This window comes from Cebus imitator, unplaced genomic scaffold (assembly GCF_001604975.1).
Source record: "Cebus imitator isolate Cc_AM_T3 unplaced genomic scaffold, Cebus_imitator-1.0 Scaffold417, whole genome shotgun sequence".
Lineage (NCBI taxonomy): Eukaryota > Metazoa > Chordata > Mammalia > Primates > Cebidae > Cebus > Cebus imitator.
In genome coordinates, this window is record NW_016107732.1 from 836,137 (window position 1) to 853,775 (window position 17,639).

Sequence of the window (17,639 nt, forward strand, 5' to 3'; positions counted from 1 at the left end):
GAAGAAGCAGGAGGGTGTCTTGCTGAAAAGCTTTATAAGAGGGGCTGCACAGGAGGAGGTCATCCACATATTGAATAACGTAAGAAGCAGAAGGACAAAAAGAGAGCAGGTTGTGAGTGAGGGCCTCAGTGAAGTAGTATGGGCTGTTCCTGAAGCCCTGAGGCAAGATAGTCTAGGTTAGTTGTCGTGAGTGGTGGATGTCAGGGTCAGTCCAAGTGAAGGCAAATAGAGGTTGGGAGGAGGGTTGTAAGGGGGTGGTAAAAAAGGCATCTTTGAGATCAAGTACCATAATGGGTTTGTGGAGGGAGGACTTGAGGACAGGAGAGTATATGGGTTTGGCACTACAGGATGGATAGGAAGGACAATTTGATTGATAAGGTGAAGGTCTTGGACCAGCCGGGAAGATTTCTCTGATTTCTGGACAGGCAAGTTAGGTGGGCTTTAGGAGACCGTGTTGTAACAAGCAGATGATAACAGGTTTTAGTCCTTTTAGAGCATATTGGGGAATGGGATATTGGCACTGGGCAGAGTGGGGATGATTGGGTTTTGGGGGATAGTGATAGGTGCTTGGTTGGCTGCTAAGGACAGGGGAGAGGTTTTCCACACCTGTGGGTTAAGATAAGGAGATGTGGTGGGAGGCTGTGCAGTAGGCTTTGGGTCAGGTAAGAGGGCAGCTGTGAGATGTGGCTGTAGTCCTGGAATAGTAAGGGTAGTAGATAATTTAGTTAAAAAACCTCACACAGTCAGGGGATGGGCCACATGGGGATGACTAGGAAGAAGTGAGTAAAGGAGTGTTCCCTGAGCTGACACCAGAGTTGGGGGGCTTTTGAGAGGCTTTGAAGCCTGGACGTCAATTCCCAAAACAGTTATAGGAGCTAAGGAAACAGGCCCATGGGAAGAAGGCAAAGTGGAGTAGGTTGCCCTCGTATCGACTAAAAAGGGGATGGACTTACCCTTCATGGCAAGTTACCCAAAGCTCGGTGTCTGTGTTGGTCCAGAGGGCTTCTGAAGCAGTCGGGCAGCGTCAATCTTCAGTTGCTAAACCTAGAGGTTCTGGAAAGGAGTCAGCTGGAAAGTATTGGCTTTGAACTCCAGAAGCCTTGGGAGTGGGCATACCAGTCCGATTTCCAGTGAGGTCCCACACAGACAGGACATGGCTTAGAGGGGGCCTTGGGCTGGGAGGATTCGTTAGCCCAGTGTCCAAGTTTTTGGCATTTGAAGCAAGATGGAGCCCCAGGCTGTGGGCATTCCCTGGCCCAGTGGCCGGTTTTTTGGCATTTGAAGCAAGGCCCTGGAGGAGGACAGCTTGATAGAGCACCCGATAGTAGTCACCTTGGTCCCTGGAAGTTTCTTGTCATTGAAACCATAGCTGGGGTTTGTCTTACGGCAGAGGCAAGCAGTTGCAGTTCTGAAATGCGTTGCTGCTTGGCTGCTTCCTTCCTATTGTTAAACACCTTAAAGGTGAGATTAATTAGAACCTGTTGTGGAGTTTGAGGGCCTGAGTCTAGTTTTTGAAGTTTCTTCCTATTGTCTGGGGCAGATTGGGTAATAAAATGCATATTGAGAATAAGGTGACTCTGCCCCTCTGGATCTAGCACTGTGAAGCGTCTAAGAGTTTCTGCTAGGTGGGCCATCAATTGGGCAGGATTTTCATGTTTGCCCTGGGTTGTTTAAGTTTGTCATAATTCACGGTTTTGTAAGATGCCTGCTCAAGTTCCTCAACTAAGCAAGAGACCACATAGTAACGCTTGGTGACATCAGGCAAGCCCACCTGGTAATGCCATTGGGGTTCTTCGCTAGGCACTGCCCTGATGCCCTCTTAGAGGGCTGGCTTGTGGCATCTGTGGGTATCAGCATAATATTGAGCCACAGTATATACCCTATTTCCTTCATCTGGGAAGAGAGTAGAGGTCAGAATGACATTTAAGTCATTCAGGTTAAATTGTAGGACTGAGTTAGGTATTGGAACTCTTGGATATATTTAGTGGAATCTGATGAGAAGGATCCTAAGCACTGACCAATTTGGGACAGATTGGATGGAGAACAAGGAACATACACCCTGACTATGCCCTTGGCTCCAACCACCTCTTGAAGGGGAAACTGTTGGATTGGGGAGGGAGAGCTAGTTTTAAGACTGAATTGTGCCCTGGAGCAGGTGTGGGATGGAGAAGTGACAGAAGAGGTATAAGAGGGAGGGGATGGGGCAGTGGGGAGGTTAGGATTGGGTTCGGCCTGATGAGGCATAGCTCGACGGGGTAGGGGGGCGGAGGGGAAGGTTAGAAGGGTCTATTGAGAGTGAAGAATCTGCATTGGTGGTAGGAACAGGGGATGCAGATGGTAGAGGAAGAAGGAGAATTTGAGAGGGGTCACATTGGGAACAGAGGCTGGGAAGGGAGCGAAGTGTGAAAAATGCCTGGACTTAGGGAATTTCAGATCATTTGCCCATTTTATGACAAAAGTGCCTAGATCCTACAGGATAGAAAAATCGAAGGTTCCGTTCTCTGGCCGTCTAGAGCCATTGTCCACTTTATATTGTGGCCAAGTGGTATTGCAGAAGAAAATAAGACACTTAGGTTTTAGGTCAGGTGATAGTTGAAGGGTTTGAGATTTTTTTAGAACACAGGCTAAGGGAGAGGAGGGAGGAATGGAGCGGGGGAGGCTGGCTATAGTTTAAGAAGAGCGGTGGACATGAGGAAAGTGAGTGCACGACCAAGCAGTTTAACAGACATCCCAGACTAAACCTTGGTCTGTACCTGGGGTGAATTGGTGGAAAGGGGCATCCTCTGCATTAATCCATCACCTACGAGTGCGAGTAAGTGACTGGAACATACGTCTCTGCAATGATCAGCCACCAAGGGAAGACTGTCTTCCTGGTTCCATGACCTATGTAGGATTTTTTTCTGGTCATGAAACTCACGGAAAGTCCTCTCTCTCCTGTCTCTGCTGAAAGGGAGAGGAAAATGAAACTGAAAGGAGAAGGCTGTTACAGTTACAGAGAGAAGGGCTAAAGAAGAGAGTTGAGGCAAACGGCTTACCTGATCTGAAAATGCTGTGTGGATCCGTGGGCTTGTCTGATGGGCCTAGCCTCTTCCTGGAGGGAGCACAGGAGAGCAGGGACAAGGTTTCAGCTCCCGTAAGAGTTCCCATGTTCTGGGTTTCAGCACCAAATGTTGAGCGCATCGCTCACAAAAAGAGATCACCAGGCAGGCTTCGTGTGGGCAACAAGGCCATTTTACTTAGCACTTTGGTGCAAGTGAGCCAAGTCCAAGAAAGGAGTTTGGCAAGTGGAGTAGGAAAGGGGACTGATTATATAGGTTGGGGCAAATGATCATTTAAAGGTGAAAATCTATTTTAGGGAGGGGAAGGGCATCACAGGATGCATGGTCACAAGGGTGGGGGTTATTGGTTGCAAATAGAGGGGAGAGTGTGGTAAATTACATAGTTATAGGGATGGGGGTCTTGAGAAACCTAATGTCTAAGAGGAAATTTCGCAAGACTGAGCAGGAACAATGGTCAGATATTGCAGGGGGAGAGCAGTAAGTTGAGGCAAGGACTAGTTGTTTCACTTCTCTTTATGACCATCCAGTTACTTCAGACTTTCTGGCTCCTGGAGACCATTTGGAGGTGTATGTGCAGGTCATCAAGCATCTAAGGGCCAGGCTTGGACTTGGAGGCCTGACTGGGGAGAGGAAGTCATTAGCTTCTGGGTAGATTTTAAAAGATGGAACCAACAGATCTGCTGCATCAGATGTGGTTGTGAGTGAATGTACGGAGGGAAGGCTATCCAGGGTTTCTTTTTTGTTGGTTTGTTTTCCTTCTTGAACATGTGGAAGAATGGAAATTGCTAAGTCAGAGCAGGGAGCACCTTTCAGGGGGATCAGGAATTGGGTTTTGGACCTGGTGAATCTAAGGTGTTCTGCATTGGAGGTTCACATGGGTACCTGAACATGCAGGCCTGTAGTTCTGGAGAGGGAGTGGTGCTAGAGACCTTCAATGGGTGAGGTATAAGGTCAAAGCCTGTAGATGAGATTTAGAGGGTGGGATATTAAGGATGTTATTTTATGTGGTCTCTGAAGTGAGAGGTAGGGTTAGAGTGGGAGGCCAGGGAAGAAGGGGTGGACACTTAAGATTCCTTCCAGAAAGGAGGGGTCCTGACAGGTGAAAGTCTTAGGCATGCTCTGAATGAAGAGACCACCTAAACAGGCTTTGTCTAAGCAACAAAGCTGTTTATTCACCTGGGTGCAAGTGGGCTGAGTCCGAAAACAGAGTCAGCAGAGGTCGGTGGGATCGAAGTTGGTTTTATAGGTTTGGGGTAGGCAGTGGAAAGTTACAGTTCAGGGCAGTTTTTTGCAAGCTGCAAGCCGGGAGCGGGGTTTGCTGGGGGATAAGGGGGTGTCACAAGGTCCGGTGTCACAAGGTCGGGTTATCTGTTAAGGCAGGAACAGCTGTGGCAAGAACAATGGCAAAATGTTGCAAGGTCAGTTAATTAGGCACTGCAGGAACTACCCATTCTTCTGTGGCTTTTCTATTACTGCAGACTTTCTGGCTCTGGGAGGCCTTCTGGAGGTGTACGTGTGGGTCACGGGTCACCATGGTGTAGTCCATGGTGCAGCCAGTTCAAAGAATCTTGCATTCCTGTCTTTTTTATATTAATAACATAAAGGAGAAAAGTAAAAACTAGAAAAGGGGAGGCAGTGAATATTTTGGGGGCAGTATAGAGGGGTAGTGGGTGATGTTTCTCAGGGCATCTTCGAGCAAGATTGGAGATGGCATGGAAGCCTAAAAATGGGAGAGAATTCAGACTGCCAAGAAGTTTTGAGGCAAAGGTTGATACTGTGGGTTTGTTAGGAGGAGCATTTGCCACGTTGACTGATCTGTTACAGCCTGGATGTGGTTTCGTAGGAATTGAAAGACTAGTCGGAAGAGGCAAGATCCAAATAAGAGAAGGAGAAAAATGGGTGTGAGGGGGCCTGCTAATGGAAGGAGCCATGATACCCAGCTAGAGAGTGGCCAGCTAGGTCCAGAATAATTATTTGCCTGATTAGTGAGCTTTTGGGCCCTGTCTTTAAGTCTTTTATGGTGTCATATACAAGGGCGGATTGGTTTAGATGAAAGCCGCATTCTTCATTTAGGAATAGGCAGAGTCCTCCTTTTTTAGCAGTTAGTAGATCAAGGCCTTGGTGATTTTGCAGGACAGCTGCAGCCAGGGAATTGGGCTTGAAGACAGATAGTGTTTGAGTTATGTCTGTAATGCTGGCGGAGAAATCATTAGAGAGACTGCGAAATGTGGCAATAGAAGTAGTGAGACCTGCTATACCCAATCCTACAAGTAAGGGAATTAATGGAATGACTCTTTTTGGCCGTGTGGGGATTAAAAGGGGGACAGGGAGATGCTTATTTCCGTTGACAAACTGGATTTTGGGAGTAAGGAATATTAAGGTACAAGTGCCTGTCCAGTTGGTAGGAAGGCAGATGTAGGTAGAAGAGCCACAGAGAAAGAAAAGTCCTTGGCTCAGGCAGAACTGGAAGTGTAGACTAAAAAGGTGAGAAAGTGTTCTGAAGGAGCTAGGGGTTTTTTTTGTTTTTTTTTTTCTTTTTTTACTTATAACATGGCTGCTTACTTACAGAGGAGTTAGGATTTTTCACCCAGATACCAAGGGAACCAGCAAGGGCTGCAGCTGTTAGAGGTTGTAGTGGGGTTTCATAAGGTAACTGGTTGGAGGGAGAGGTTTTATTTTCATGGTGTATGAGAAAGTGTTTGGTATCTGTAAGTAATCATCTGCTTTTGTTAACAAAGCTAGGTATGAGCAGACAGGAAGAAGGGTCTGGAGGAGAGTCTGATGAACAAGGAGAGGGCAGCCAAGGGTAGAGTGAGAGAGTGGTAAATGCCTACCTAGGCACAACTTGCTATTGACATTTTTAAGAGTGCTAGTAATGAGGGAGGGCCCTTTTGTAATGCGAAGCGAAGCTGGCCTGATTCTGTTTCTTGGTTAAAGTGGGTGGCAAGGCTTTCAAGGTGGAGTGTAAAGGAGCACAAAGAGGGTGGGAGGTTTCCTAGGGGAATTGTAGTAGGTTGATTGTCAGGAAATACATGAGGGAGGTGATAGGGATAGTTGTGTGGTTAGTGGTCCAAAAATGGGCGTTGTGGAGTTGGTATATAGTGAGAGGTTACATAGGTAGGTGCAAAGAAGAGCAGTGGCCTGTTGGTATGAGATACCTGGAGTGTTTCTGTTGAATCTAAGAAGTAGAGGAGTTCTTTGGGGGTGGGTACAGGTAGGGGTTGTTGAAGGAATTTTGGAGATACAAAGAGATGGGAGAGTTTGCCCAGGCTGCTGGTAGGGCGGGGATGGCTGTGTAGGAGGGAGAGGGATATAGGTAGCCAACAATCACTGGCTAAGGAAGGATTTGAAATAGGAGAGAATGGGTTAGATTGATGGTCTGTTGGAGGTAATTAGGGAGGGGTAGAGGATAGCAGGAGAACAGGAGTGAGGTTAAGAGTGAGTATAAAAGAAAAGAAAATAACTATTGGGGTGGAAGAGTTGGAGAGTTCCCTGCCACTGAAGGTTATCTATTCACTCTAAGAGAGAGTTAAGGTTGGCAGCTTGAGGGTAAAACCGTGAAATATTAGCTGTAGTTGCCTGGAGGTAACTTAAACAAAAGCAGGGCATGTAAAATTAAATGAGTACAGTGAATTTGAGCACAGTTAGACAGAAAATTACGGAAACAGAGACTTTCTGAGGTGTGGTTTAAGTAACGGGGGCGACTGTGTAAAGGCCTTTCACAAATAGTAGTGTTAAGAAAAAGATGATTCCACTTCGCAGTTGTGGGCGAGTTTTAAGAGAAGTGGGAGCTGTGTTATTATAATGGTTCCAGGGCTGAATAGTCATGCAAGGGGTATGTCTGCCAACACAAAACCCTGACTGTTAAGCAAAGAGGTGGTGCTGACTTTTGGGGGTCCTGTAAAGCAGACAGGTAGGCTAAATGAAGCAGTTTGGGTAACTAGAAAGTTTTGATAGTCTCTTGGGGCTTGGAGTTGTAAGGTAAAGTTGCATTCATGGGGGAGTAGGTGGCCAAGAGATAGGCTGGAGGCTAGGTTGCGTTGGAAGCATAAAGGAGACTGACATCTTTTTCCTAACACTGCTCTTTGCAGAAGGCCTTTACACAGTATCTGTGGTTACAGAACCGTGTTATTTTATGTGGTCTCTGAAGTGAGAGGTAGGGTTTGAGTGGGTTTATTACCTGTATATGGAGTGAGGCTGGAAATGCAGGCGTGCAGAAGCTGTACTGCGTGTCCTGTTAGGGTGTGTTCGGTTATGTCAGTGATGGAGAACTCAGCTAATGACTGCATATTTAAGAGTTGAAAGGGGCTTTTTCCTTCGTAGCGAGGATGATAAGTTAGGCAAGTAAGAACCCATGTTTTTGCAGAGATGGGAGTGGCAATATAAGTTGTAGCTGATAGAGAGATGCAAAGCCAACAACCTTTTCTTAGGGTTGGGTTGGATTGGTTTAGCAAAGGATGGGTTAAGTTAAGGGTTTTGTTGAGGTAATGGAAATAATAGGTGCAATTATGTGGGGCAGCCAAGGGAGCAGGAGGAACAGGCAGACAACGAATGGAGAGGAAAGTAAGCAGTTGTACTTCATTGGGGGAGAAGTCACATGGGGTACCTTGGTAATGAAGGTTATTCACTTTAGAAGAGAGTTAAGGGTGGCAGCCAGAGGTCGAACCAGGAAATGTTTTGGCACACAGAATGGAGGAAGAGGGTGAAGCGGCAAGACAGACAGGAGCAGGGCGTTTAAGTTTCCTTAGGAATGCGGGTGAGTTTTAGAGAAGTTGGGGAGCATATCGGGGTTTGGTACTACAGGATGGTTGGGGAGCACTAGCTGATTAATAAGGTGAAGGTTTTGGACTGGCCTGTAGGATTTGTCTGGTATTTTGGACGGGTAGGATGGGGGTCTTATAGGGAGAGGGTTAGTGAGAACTAAAAGGCCGTGTTTTAGTAAGTGAGTTATAACAGGTTTTAGGCCTTTTAAGGCTTGTGCTGGGATGGGGTACTAGTGCTGGGCAGGATAAGCGTGGTCAGGTTCTAAGGGGATGACAATCGATGAGTGAGCAAGGGATTGGAAGGGACACCATAGGGTGAAGGTAGGGGGACATAAGGGGAGCTATTGAGGGAGGTGCGGGTTTGGGGAGGAGGGCGGTAATGAGGTGTGGCTTAGTCCACAAATAGTTCAGGCAGACAATTTTTTTAGGATATCTTGGCCTAACAGGGGAACTGGACAAGTGGGGATGATCAGGAAAGAATGTGGAAATGATTGCTGGCCTAATTGACACCAGACTTCGGGAGTTTTGGAAGCCTTGCCGTCAACTCCCACAACAGTTACGGAGGCCAAGGAGACGACCTTGAAAAGAAGGCAGCATGGAGTGGGTGGCCCCTGTATTGATTAAGAAGGGGATGGACTTAACCTCCACTGTAAAAGAGTTAACCAAAGCTCCTGACTTTTGGGGGTCCTGTAAAGCAGCATCAGTCTTTAGCTGCCAAGCCGAGGAGCAGCAATGTGAGTCAGTCCGACTTCCAGTGGGGGCGCTCCACAGACAGGGCAGGGCTTAGGAGGAATCCCTGGCTTCGGACATTCCTTGGCCCAGTGGCCAGGTTTCCGACACTTGAAGCATGATCTGGGAGGGGCAGTGGATGCTGCATCCCTGGCGCTTTGAAGTCTTTGTGAGCTGGTAGTGTGGCTGAGGTTTGTCTTATGGCAGAGGCAAGCATCAGTGGGCAGCAGCCTCTTCCCTATTATTGAACACCTTGAAGACTGCGTTGGTTAATTCCTGTTGTGGCATTTGAGGGCCAGATTTAAATTTCTGTAGCTTTTTTGTAATGTCGGGGGCTGACTGAGTGATAAACATTTTTTGGGAGAGTAGAAGTAAGGATGATATTTAAGCCACTCCACATAAGATTATAGGACTAGGTTAAGTATTGGAGAATCTGATGAAAATGATTCTAACCATTGGCCGATTTGGGAAAGATTGGATAAAGAAAGAAATGTGCACCCTAACTTTGCCTTTGGCTCCAGTCATCTTTGGAAGGGGGAATTGTTGGGCAAAGGCAGAGGAGTTAGCCTTGGGACTAAACTGTAAGCTGGACCAGATATGAGGTGGGGAGGTGACGGGAGGTATAAGGAGGTGGGTTGTGGGCAGAGGAAGAGGAGGGAGGCTTTGGGGGGTGGGGGGTTAGGGCCTGGTTTGGACAGGTGAGGAGGAGAAAGATTGGAAGGTTTGATGGACAAGGAAGATTCTGAGTTACTGGCGGAGGCAAGAGTGGTGGACAGAGGAGAGAGAAGAAAATTTGGGATTGGTTGCATTGAAAGCAGAAATTAGGGAGGGATTGGGGTGTAAAAAAATGCTTGGACGTCAGGCACCTTAAGCATTTCCCCATTCATTTGTGAAAATTGCCTAGGTCTCACAGAATAGAAAAATTGAAAGTGTTGTTTTCTGACCATTTGGAACCGTTGTCTAATATGTACTGGGATCAGGCTGTATTGCAGAAAAAAAGATGTTTAGGTTTCAGATTGGGCTATAGTTGAAGAGGTTTTAGGTTTTTAGGATGCAGACTAGAGGCGAAGACTGAGGAAAAGAGGGCAGAACACTGCTCATAGCAAAGGCGATAAGTTTTAAAGAAAGAACTAGAGAAGAGACAAGGAGATGGAGTGAGCAGCTACCAGGATTTTCAGTAGGCATTCCTGACTGAGTCCTGGGCTGTAACATGGGTTAGTGATCAAAGCAGGCATCCCTGCGAGTGACCAGACACCAAAGGAAGACCGTCTGACCTAGCGGAGTTCATAACTTACGTTGCGGATAAAGAGTGTCTCCTTTGCCTCTAAGAAGCAGAAGGAGTTAGGCCAGGCGTGGTGGCTCACGTCCGTAATCCAAGCACTTCGGAGGCCAAGGCAGGCGGATCACCTGAGGTCGGGAGTTCAAGACCAGTGGTGAAACCACCCCGTCTTTTAAATAAATAAATAAATAAATAAAAATTAAAAAAAAAAAAGAAGAAGCAGAAGGAGTTAAAGGAAAAGAGCAGGGAAGCCGAGGGGGTTGGGGGGAAGACTTGTCCCTGAGACGTGTCTCCTTTTCTGTACTTAAAAGGAGAAGGATTTAAAGGAAAAGAGAGAGGGAGAGACTGCTTACCTGATCTGAAGGTGGTGAGAAGGTTGTCAGGCTGGTCTGATGTGCTGAGGTGACAGGTGGGTTTCTTCACAGAGGAAGAGCAGGGCCAGGGGCTGGTCTCCCACAGGAGTATCCCTGTCCCGGGTTTCAACACCAGATGTTAGGCGTGCTCTGAATGACGAGACCACCAAAACAGGCTTTGTGTGAGAAACAAGGCTGTTTATTCACTCAGGTGCAAGTGCACTGTGTCTGAAAAGAGAGTCAGTGGAGGGTGGTGGAATAAGAGTTGGTTTTATAGGTTGGGGTAGGCAGTGGAAAGTTACAATTCAGTGTGCTTTTTGCAAGCTGGAAACCTGTGGGAGGGGCACTGGGTTTGCGGGGAGGAGAGGGTAGTGTCACAAGGTCTAGTTTCACAAGGTTGAGTTATCATGTAAGGCAGGAATGGTTGAGGCAAGAACAATGGCAAAATGGAAGGTTGGTTAATTAGGCACTGCAGGAACTAGCCATGCTTCTTCTTCTGTGGTTTTCCCTTTACTTCAGACTTTCTGGCTCCAGGAGGCCTTCTGGAGGTGTACGTGTGGGTCACAGGAGTAACCATGGTATAGTCCATGGTGCAGCCAGTTCAAAGAATCTTGCAGGGAGGATTCTGTATGGTGTCAGTAAGTGGAGAGGGCTGCAGAGCATAAGTAGTGTGGCCTGCACTGGAGACCAAGGTATGGGATGCAGTAGATTTGCCACCCGAAAGTCTCACCACGCTCTCATGGGCACTGCCTGTGGAACAGTCCCATCCCCAGCCAGTGCACTGGTGTCTCAGTTACGCAAACCCTCGAGTAAGCAGAAATGATGAACGTCTCTAATGAAGGATCATGCAGCTCCCCTTCAGAGGAATATGTATCAGGTAGGCTGGTTTAGTGCAAAGGCTAGCGTATACCTTGCAAGTACACAGAAGTAGGGAACTAGAAAATGTGTATATAATATAAGTTAAATTGATACCAGCACTTAATGATTGGTCAAAATATTAATTTGCCTAAAGTATTTTATTACAATGGGAAATCTTACCAAATATTCTGAAAAATTTTTAAAGCAAGCAAAACAAACCTAATTTTTCAAAAACTTATCAGTTCATTTGCATGGATAGTAGTAGCTGTTTCAGAGGCACTTGACGTGTACAGACAAGACTGATAGAAACAGTAGCTCTGTGAGGTGGGTGCCATTATTATCCGCACTTTTAAGATGAGGACACTGAGACACCAGTCTTTCTTTATGTCCACACAGCTGGCAGGAGCCAGCACTGAGGTCTGAGTATTTGAAGTTAGAGAGGTAACCCAAAATCATCCCTGCCAAAGGGCAGGGTTGGCAGGGGTTAGGGAAACAGTTCAGTCCATGAGATCCGACTGTGGGAACCTGCCACTCCCAGCTTCCCTCTTCTTGTGAGGTTGCCATGGTGGCAGAAGCTTGTGATTCCTACCTAGAATGAGTCCAGATTGTCTCAGGCCCTCACTTATCCCAACACACCCCCATTATCTCAGCAACTCAGTATAGGAAATTAGAATGTTCTGGGACTCTTCAGTGTCCCTTCTACCTACCGTTTGGAGAGATCCTGCAGTCACCCAAAGCCCTGTGTTGTAAATTCTGTTTTGGAATTATGTGGAAGGGTTTCCGTTTCTGGCAAGCAGTAGAATGAAGTGTGGAACACTGTCTCAGGCACAGGAACCAGCACATGCAATTACTTGACTTGAGGCTAAACTAGGAGTGTTTGGCCTCAGGTCTCCATTATGTCTGGTGGGATCAGACAGCAGGGACAGGATTCAGCCCAGGAATGGTAGGCAGCCTGAGGATCTGGGTTTCCATGCTGAGAGAGGTAGGAGCCACTGCAGGTTTGGATCTAGGAGGGAATGATCTGACTTTGGTCTTAACCAACTTTGTCTTCACTGTCCAGTGAAGAAAAGACTGTGGGAGTGAGGATGAGGGAAGGAATACCACTGAGGAGCTTAATGTAACAGTTTAGGTTGGACCTGAGTGGTGGCTGTAGAGGTGGGAGATGTGGATGGATTCTGAATCATTTTCCTTAAAGAGGGACCAACCAGGCTGGGTGTGGTGGCTCACGCCTGTAATCCTAACACTTTGGGAGGCCGAAGTGGGTGGATCACCTGAGGTCAGGAGTTCAAGACCAGCCTGGCTAACATGGTGAAACCCCATCTGTATTTAAAAAAAAAAAAAAAAAAAAAGGAGGGACCAACCAGATTTTGGAAGATGAGATAGAAAAGGGGAGGGGTGAAGGATGATCCTGCATTTTTTTATTCTGAGAAGATACAAGGATGCCATCATCTGAGGGGGACAAAGTTGGTGGTAGGAGTACCTTTCAGAGGTTATATCACCAGTGTAGTTTGGCTACGTGGAATCTGCCATGTTCCAAAGACACTTGAGTGCAGGTGTCAAGTAGACAGCTGGACACAGAGATCTGAAGTTCAGAGAAGGGACTCAGGTTGGAGCTATCCACAGGGTGGCAGCTGGCATGTGGATCAGGATAGAGTTTTGCTTTTAGTTTAGAGGGAGAATCTTTAGGTCATAGTGGCAGTGCCATCAGAGAGCACAATGTAAGGGCAGGCACAGCAGGGTGGGGGTGGGGCCATCTTAGAGGCTAGAAGAGGGAGGGAAGTGTTCTTGGGAGGAAGGGGAATAATAGGTTCAGGCAGGTGGCAAAGTTTCAGGGAGAGAGCGGATGTGAGGTGAAGTACTGTAGTAATAGAAGTGAGGTGGCAGTGAGACCAGAGCCAGTGCTTATTCAGCTCTTTATGTGTCTTCAGGCTTCCGTGGTGGCCCCTGTGGAGTTTCAAGCTAGTGAATTAGCCCAGGGACAGATAGGGTCAGTAGGCAGAATCACTGTGCTTGGGGTAGGTGCTCAGCGGGTGTGGGTTTTGAATGAGTTAAATGTTGAGATGGTTGCCGGGCGCGGTGGCTCAAGCCTGTAATCCCAGCACTTTGGGAGGCCGAGGCGGGTGGATCACGAGGTCAAGAGATCGAGACCATCCTGGTCAACATGGTGAAACCCCGTCTCTACTAAAAATACAAAAAATTAGCTGGGCATGGTGGTGCGTGCCTGTAATCCCAGCTACTCAGGAGGCTGAGGCAAGAGAATTGCCTGAACCCAGGAGGCGGAGGTTGCAGTGAGCCGAGATTGCGCCATTGCACTCCAGCCTGGGTAACATGAGTAAAACTCCGTCTCAAAAAAAAAAAAAAAATGTTGAGATGAAGTCTGTGACTGAACTCAGTAGTACAACAGCAAAGGAGAAAAATGCTGAGTTTATCTGAGATCTGCATGTGGTTCTCAATTGCTGAATTGACCCATGAAATAGAACCAGGAGTGGAGGATTTAATAGCTGGATTCAGGTGAAACCATGGCAGTGGAGCCATTCACCTGGAACAGATGTGGTCCTCAATGCATTATCCAAGCATTTCTGGATGCTGTATGTAGATTTGCATATGGGGAAGCCAGGGCGGTACCTACGTAGTGGGTGTCCATAGATGTAAAGGAGATATGGCCAAAAGGGTGGTGTGCACATGTAGATGGAGTGTGAATTCATGGGCCCAGAGCTTTGCTACTGAGGGTTCATGAGAGAATGCTGAGCTCAGGTTCTGTATGAGGCATAATCGGTTGATCCTAGGGGAGCTGGCTGATAGGAGAAGCCAGGCCATGGTGTTTTATCTGTCCACTTGCCTGTTATGCGCTGGTCAAAATGAACAATGGAATACGAGGAGAGAACAGGCATCAGTCAAACTAGGGCCTGTTATCTCATTGTAGTTAGATGCGACAAGGAATCCTGGGGAGAGAGGCTGACCTTAGGCTCAGTTGTCCACCACCTCGTGCAGGACTGTGTGACCTTTGAGGACTTACTTGTGTGCTTCTCTTAGGAGGAATGGGAGCTGCTTGATAAGGCTCAGAGAGACTTCTATGATGAAATAATGGTTTCTGTGCTTTGCATTTACAGTCTCCCTAGGTAAGGCCCCAGTGTCCCATTTTTGTGGGCTGGGCTCTGCTCTTCCTTTCTACCCTAGGGATGGCTCTTGCCTTTCCATGGCTAGAGCATCGTCACTGCTGTCTTCCCTGATTCCCTCACGTAGGTCCTCTGGTGTCAAGGCTCAGCTAGATGCATTGCCGCCTCTGTTCCCTGTGTCCCTCAGCTCCTGCTGCCCTGAAGCCTTGCCAGGAATGGTTTAGGGGTCAGGGGTCCTAAGGTAAACCACTGAATCCTGCTTAGCCTCTCCCTGGCCAGGTGACTGTCCACACTCATGACACCTCCAGACTCCACCCCCTTCCTCTAATTGCATTTTCCTTGAGTCTGCCCATGTCATCAGTTTCAGTCATCATGGTCACCACTTGTGGGCCCACTGGACTGTTCCTGCAGGACAGTTTTCTGGGGTTCATTTTGTAGTTTGTTTTCTTGTGATTTTGCATGGGTGGGCTACCCTGAGCTAGTGCTTTCTCACTGAGCCTGTTTCATCTTTCCCCTGTCTATGCTTTGTATCTTCCAGGTCCTCTGTCGTTGCTGAACTGTAACGAGAGAGAACTCCAGGTGCCTAAATGAAGAGGGCATGACTCTAGTCACAGCAGGAGAGGCTTGGGCAAGCCCTGGTGAGTGGGAGCTGAGGCTGAGGGAGGGCATAACCTCAGGGCTGGGTTCCTATAGCTCCGGAAACCTATGTGTACCTGTCACTGGTGCCAAGGCCAGAGGCCCTAACTTATATTTACCTTTCTTCATGTTCTGTACACGCTTGTCATTTGTAATCTGACTTCTCACCCAGGGCTGTTCTCTCCTACTCTCTACCAGAGGGGCTCTAGTAGAGCAATAGGACTCTCTTCAGTGCTGTCCAATATTGGACTATACTTAAACACTAATGTGTCGTAAGATACGTACATATTCTGAAATAGTCCCTGAACACATTACTCACTTTTAATCACATTTTTATGGGCCTGGACATGCATTTCTGCATAGCAGTCTCCTGTCACCCACAGTCAGCCAAGGTCCAGCTAAAAGTCATTGCAGAGGATGAAGTTGGAGACCTTGCACTTCTCCCTGCACTACACTCCATCCATGTGTCTTCGTTTCTTGTGAGACCATCTCCATTCTGAGTGACCTTAGATTCTAGTACTGTATAGCAGCCCTTTCTTCCACCTGATCGTAGTTCTGTTCCACCAGGAAACTTAGGTGCTCAGTCCTGGGTACACCAGATTCTCATTTGTGATGGAGTTGCCCCACTCACCATAGTCACCATGTACTTCAATAGTACTTTTCTGCCTTCAGGTTGTTGGCATGGAGTGAAGGATGAAGAGGCATCTTCTGAACAGAGCCATACTAATATGTCACATATTAATACTTCCAAGGCAGGTTCACCCACACAGGCGGCTCACTTTTGTGACATATGTTACCCTATCTTGAAAGATATTTTGCACCTGGATGAACACCAGGGTAAACACCATGGACTAAAACTTCACACATGTGAGGCTTGTGGGAGACAATTTGGGTTCAGTGTAAACCTTCACCAGAACCAGCAGTGTTACAGTATAGAGAAACCCTTAAGAAGAGATGAAGGTGAGGCCTCATTTGTGAATAACTGCACAGTTAGCAAAGAACCTCACCCATCAGAAAAGCCCTTTGCCTGTAAGGAGGAGCAGAAAAACTTCCAGGCTACTTTGGGTGCTTGCCAACAAAAGGCCACCCAAAGCAAGAGGAAGACACACAGAAGCACTCAGAATAAGGATGCATTTCATGGTGAACAAATGCATTACAAGTGCAGTGAATGTGAGAAGGCTTTCCGCCGCAAAGACACACTGGTCCAACACCAGAGAATCCATAGTGGAGAGAAACCTTATGAATGCAATGAATGTGGAAAAGCCTTCTGCCGCAAAGCTACACTTGTCCAGCACCAGACAATCCATACTGGAGAAAGACCTTATGAGTGCAGTGAATGTCGAAAAACCTTCAGCCGCAAAGCTACACTTGTCCAGCACAAGAGAATCCATAGTGGAGAAAGGCCTTATGAGTGCAGCGAATGTGGAAAAACCTTCAGTCAAAAAGACAACCTTACTCAGCACAAGAGAATCCACACTGGAGAAATGCCTTATAAGTGCAATGAATGTGGGAAATATTTTAGCCATCACTCCAATCTAATTGTACACCAGAGAGTTCACACTGGAGCAAGGCCTTATAAGTGCAGTGATTGTGGGAAAGTCTTCAGACACCAATCTACACTTGTTCAACATGAGAGTATTCACACTGAGTCAAAGCGTTTTGAGTGCATTGAATGTGGGAAATTCTTTAGTCGAAGTTTTGAGTTTATTGCACACCAGAGGGTTCACACTGGTGAAAGGCCTTTTGTATGCAGTACATGTGGGAAAGATTTTATCAGAACCTCCCACCTTGTTCGGCACCAAAGACTTCACACTGGAGAAAGGCAGTGAATGTGGGAAGGCCTACCGCTTAAGCCTTCACCTCGAATCGGTACCAGAAAGTTCACACGGCAGACAGGCTCTAGGACTGCTCTGAATACAACAGAACTCATCAGTCAGATGTTGAACTTCATATATCTGAACATTGACTCAAGGGAGATACCTTATGGTGCCAGGTATGTGGGAAGCTTCTAGGGATGTGTTGCACTTTCTGACCTGCTCAGGTTTTTTGCCTGTCAGTGCCTGTGGCCAAAACCATCTTAACTCTACCAGCTTACATACCCCAGCATCAGGGAAGGCAGGGTTTTATATTCTCCAGTCCCTGGAGAAAATCATGAAATGCCTGAGTTCATTGGGGGTCCTCATTCCCTTCTGTGTGACAGGTATAGATATGGACATGACCCATCATTAGCCAAGAAGGTCTGAGCTATATCTGTTGGTGGCTTATACAAAAGGTTTACTTTCTTCATGGATAGTCTTGGTCTCACATACTTGTAATGAACTTTTCCAGCCTCCAAGTCACCTGACCTGGGAAAGTACTTGCCTCAAGTTGCTCTGGTTTGCGATAATAAAGGCCTTACAGTTTAAGCCACTTTTAATCTTGGGGGTTCTTTTCACTGGATTAGATTAAGAACAGGCCCTGCGAAACAGAAGACAGCCTTTGTAGGGTCCTCCAACTTTTTTTTTTTTCCCCATTTATTTTATTGCATTTTAGGTTTTGGGGTACATGTGAAGAACATGCAAGATTGTTGCATAGGTACACACGTGGCAGTGTGATTTGCTGCCTTCCTCCCCATCACCTACATCTGGCATCTCTCCCCTTGCTATCTCTCCCCTACTCCCCACCCCCCCCCCTTCCCTCCCCTATTTCCCCCCAACTGACCCCCGTGTGTAGTGCTCCCCTCCCTTTGTCCCTGTGCCCTCAGTTGTTCAACACCCGCCTATGAGTGAGAACATGCGGTGTTTGATCTTCTGCTCTTCTGTCAGTTTGCTGAGAATGATGGTTTCCAGGTTCATCCATGTCCCTAC

At 47.2% G+C, this 17,639-nt stretch overlaps 1 protein-coding gene across 4 annotated transcripts in view; it reads left to right on the forward strand.

Moving 5' to 3' along the window:
- The window catches only part of LOC108289909 (zinc finger protein 134-like), a 25,347-nt gene extending 8,138 nt beyond the window's left edge, over positions 1–17,209 (forward strand). For 2 of the 4 annotated variants that reach the window (XM_017509523.2, XM_037731728.1), the window contains exons 2-3: positions 14,696–14,795; positions 15,466–17,209. In XM_017509523.2, coding sequence (XP_017365012.1) covers positions 14,756–14,795; positions 15,466–16,622 — 1,197 coding nt within the window. In that variant the 5' untranslated portion in view covers positions 14,696–14,755 and the 3' untranslated portion in view covers positions 16,623–17,209. Of the gene's footprint in view, positions 1–11,044; positions 11,061–14,284; positions 14,399–14,695; positions 14,796–15,465 lie in introns of those variants that run through there. The other 2 variants (XM_037731727.1, XM_037731729.1) reach the window with 2 other exon arrangements.
- The last annotated feature ends 430 nt before the right edge of the window (positions 17,210–17,639 follow it).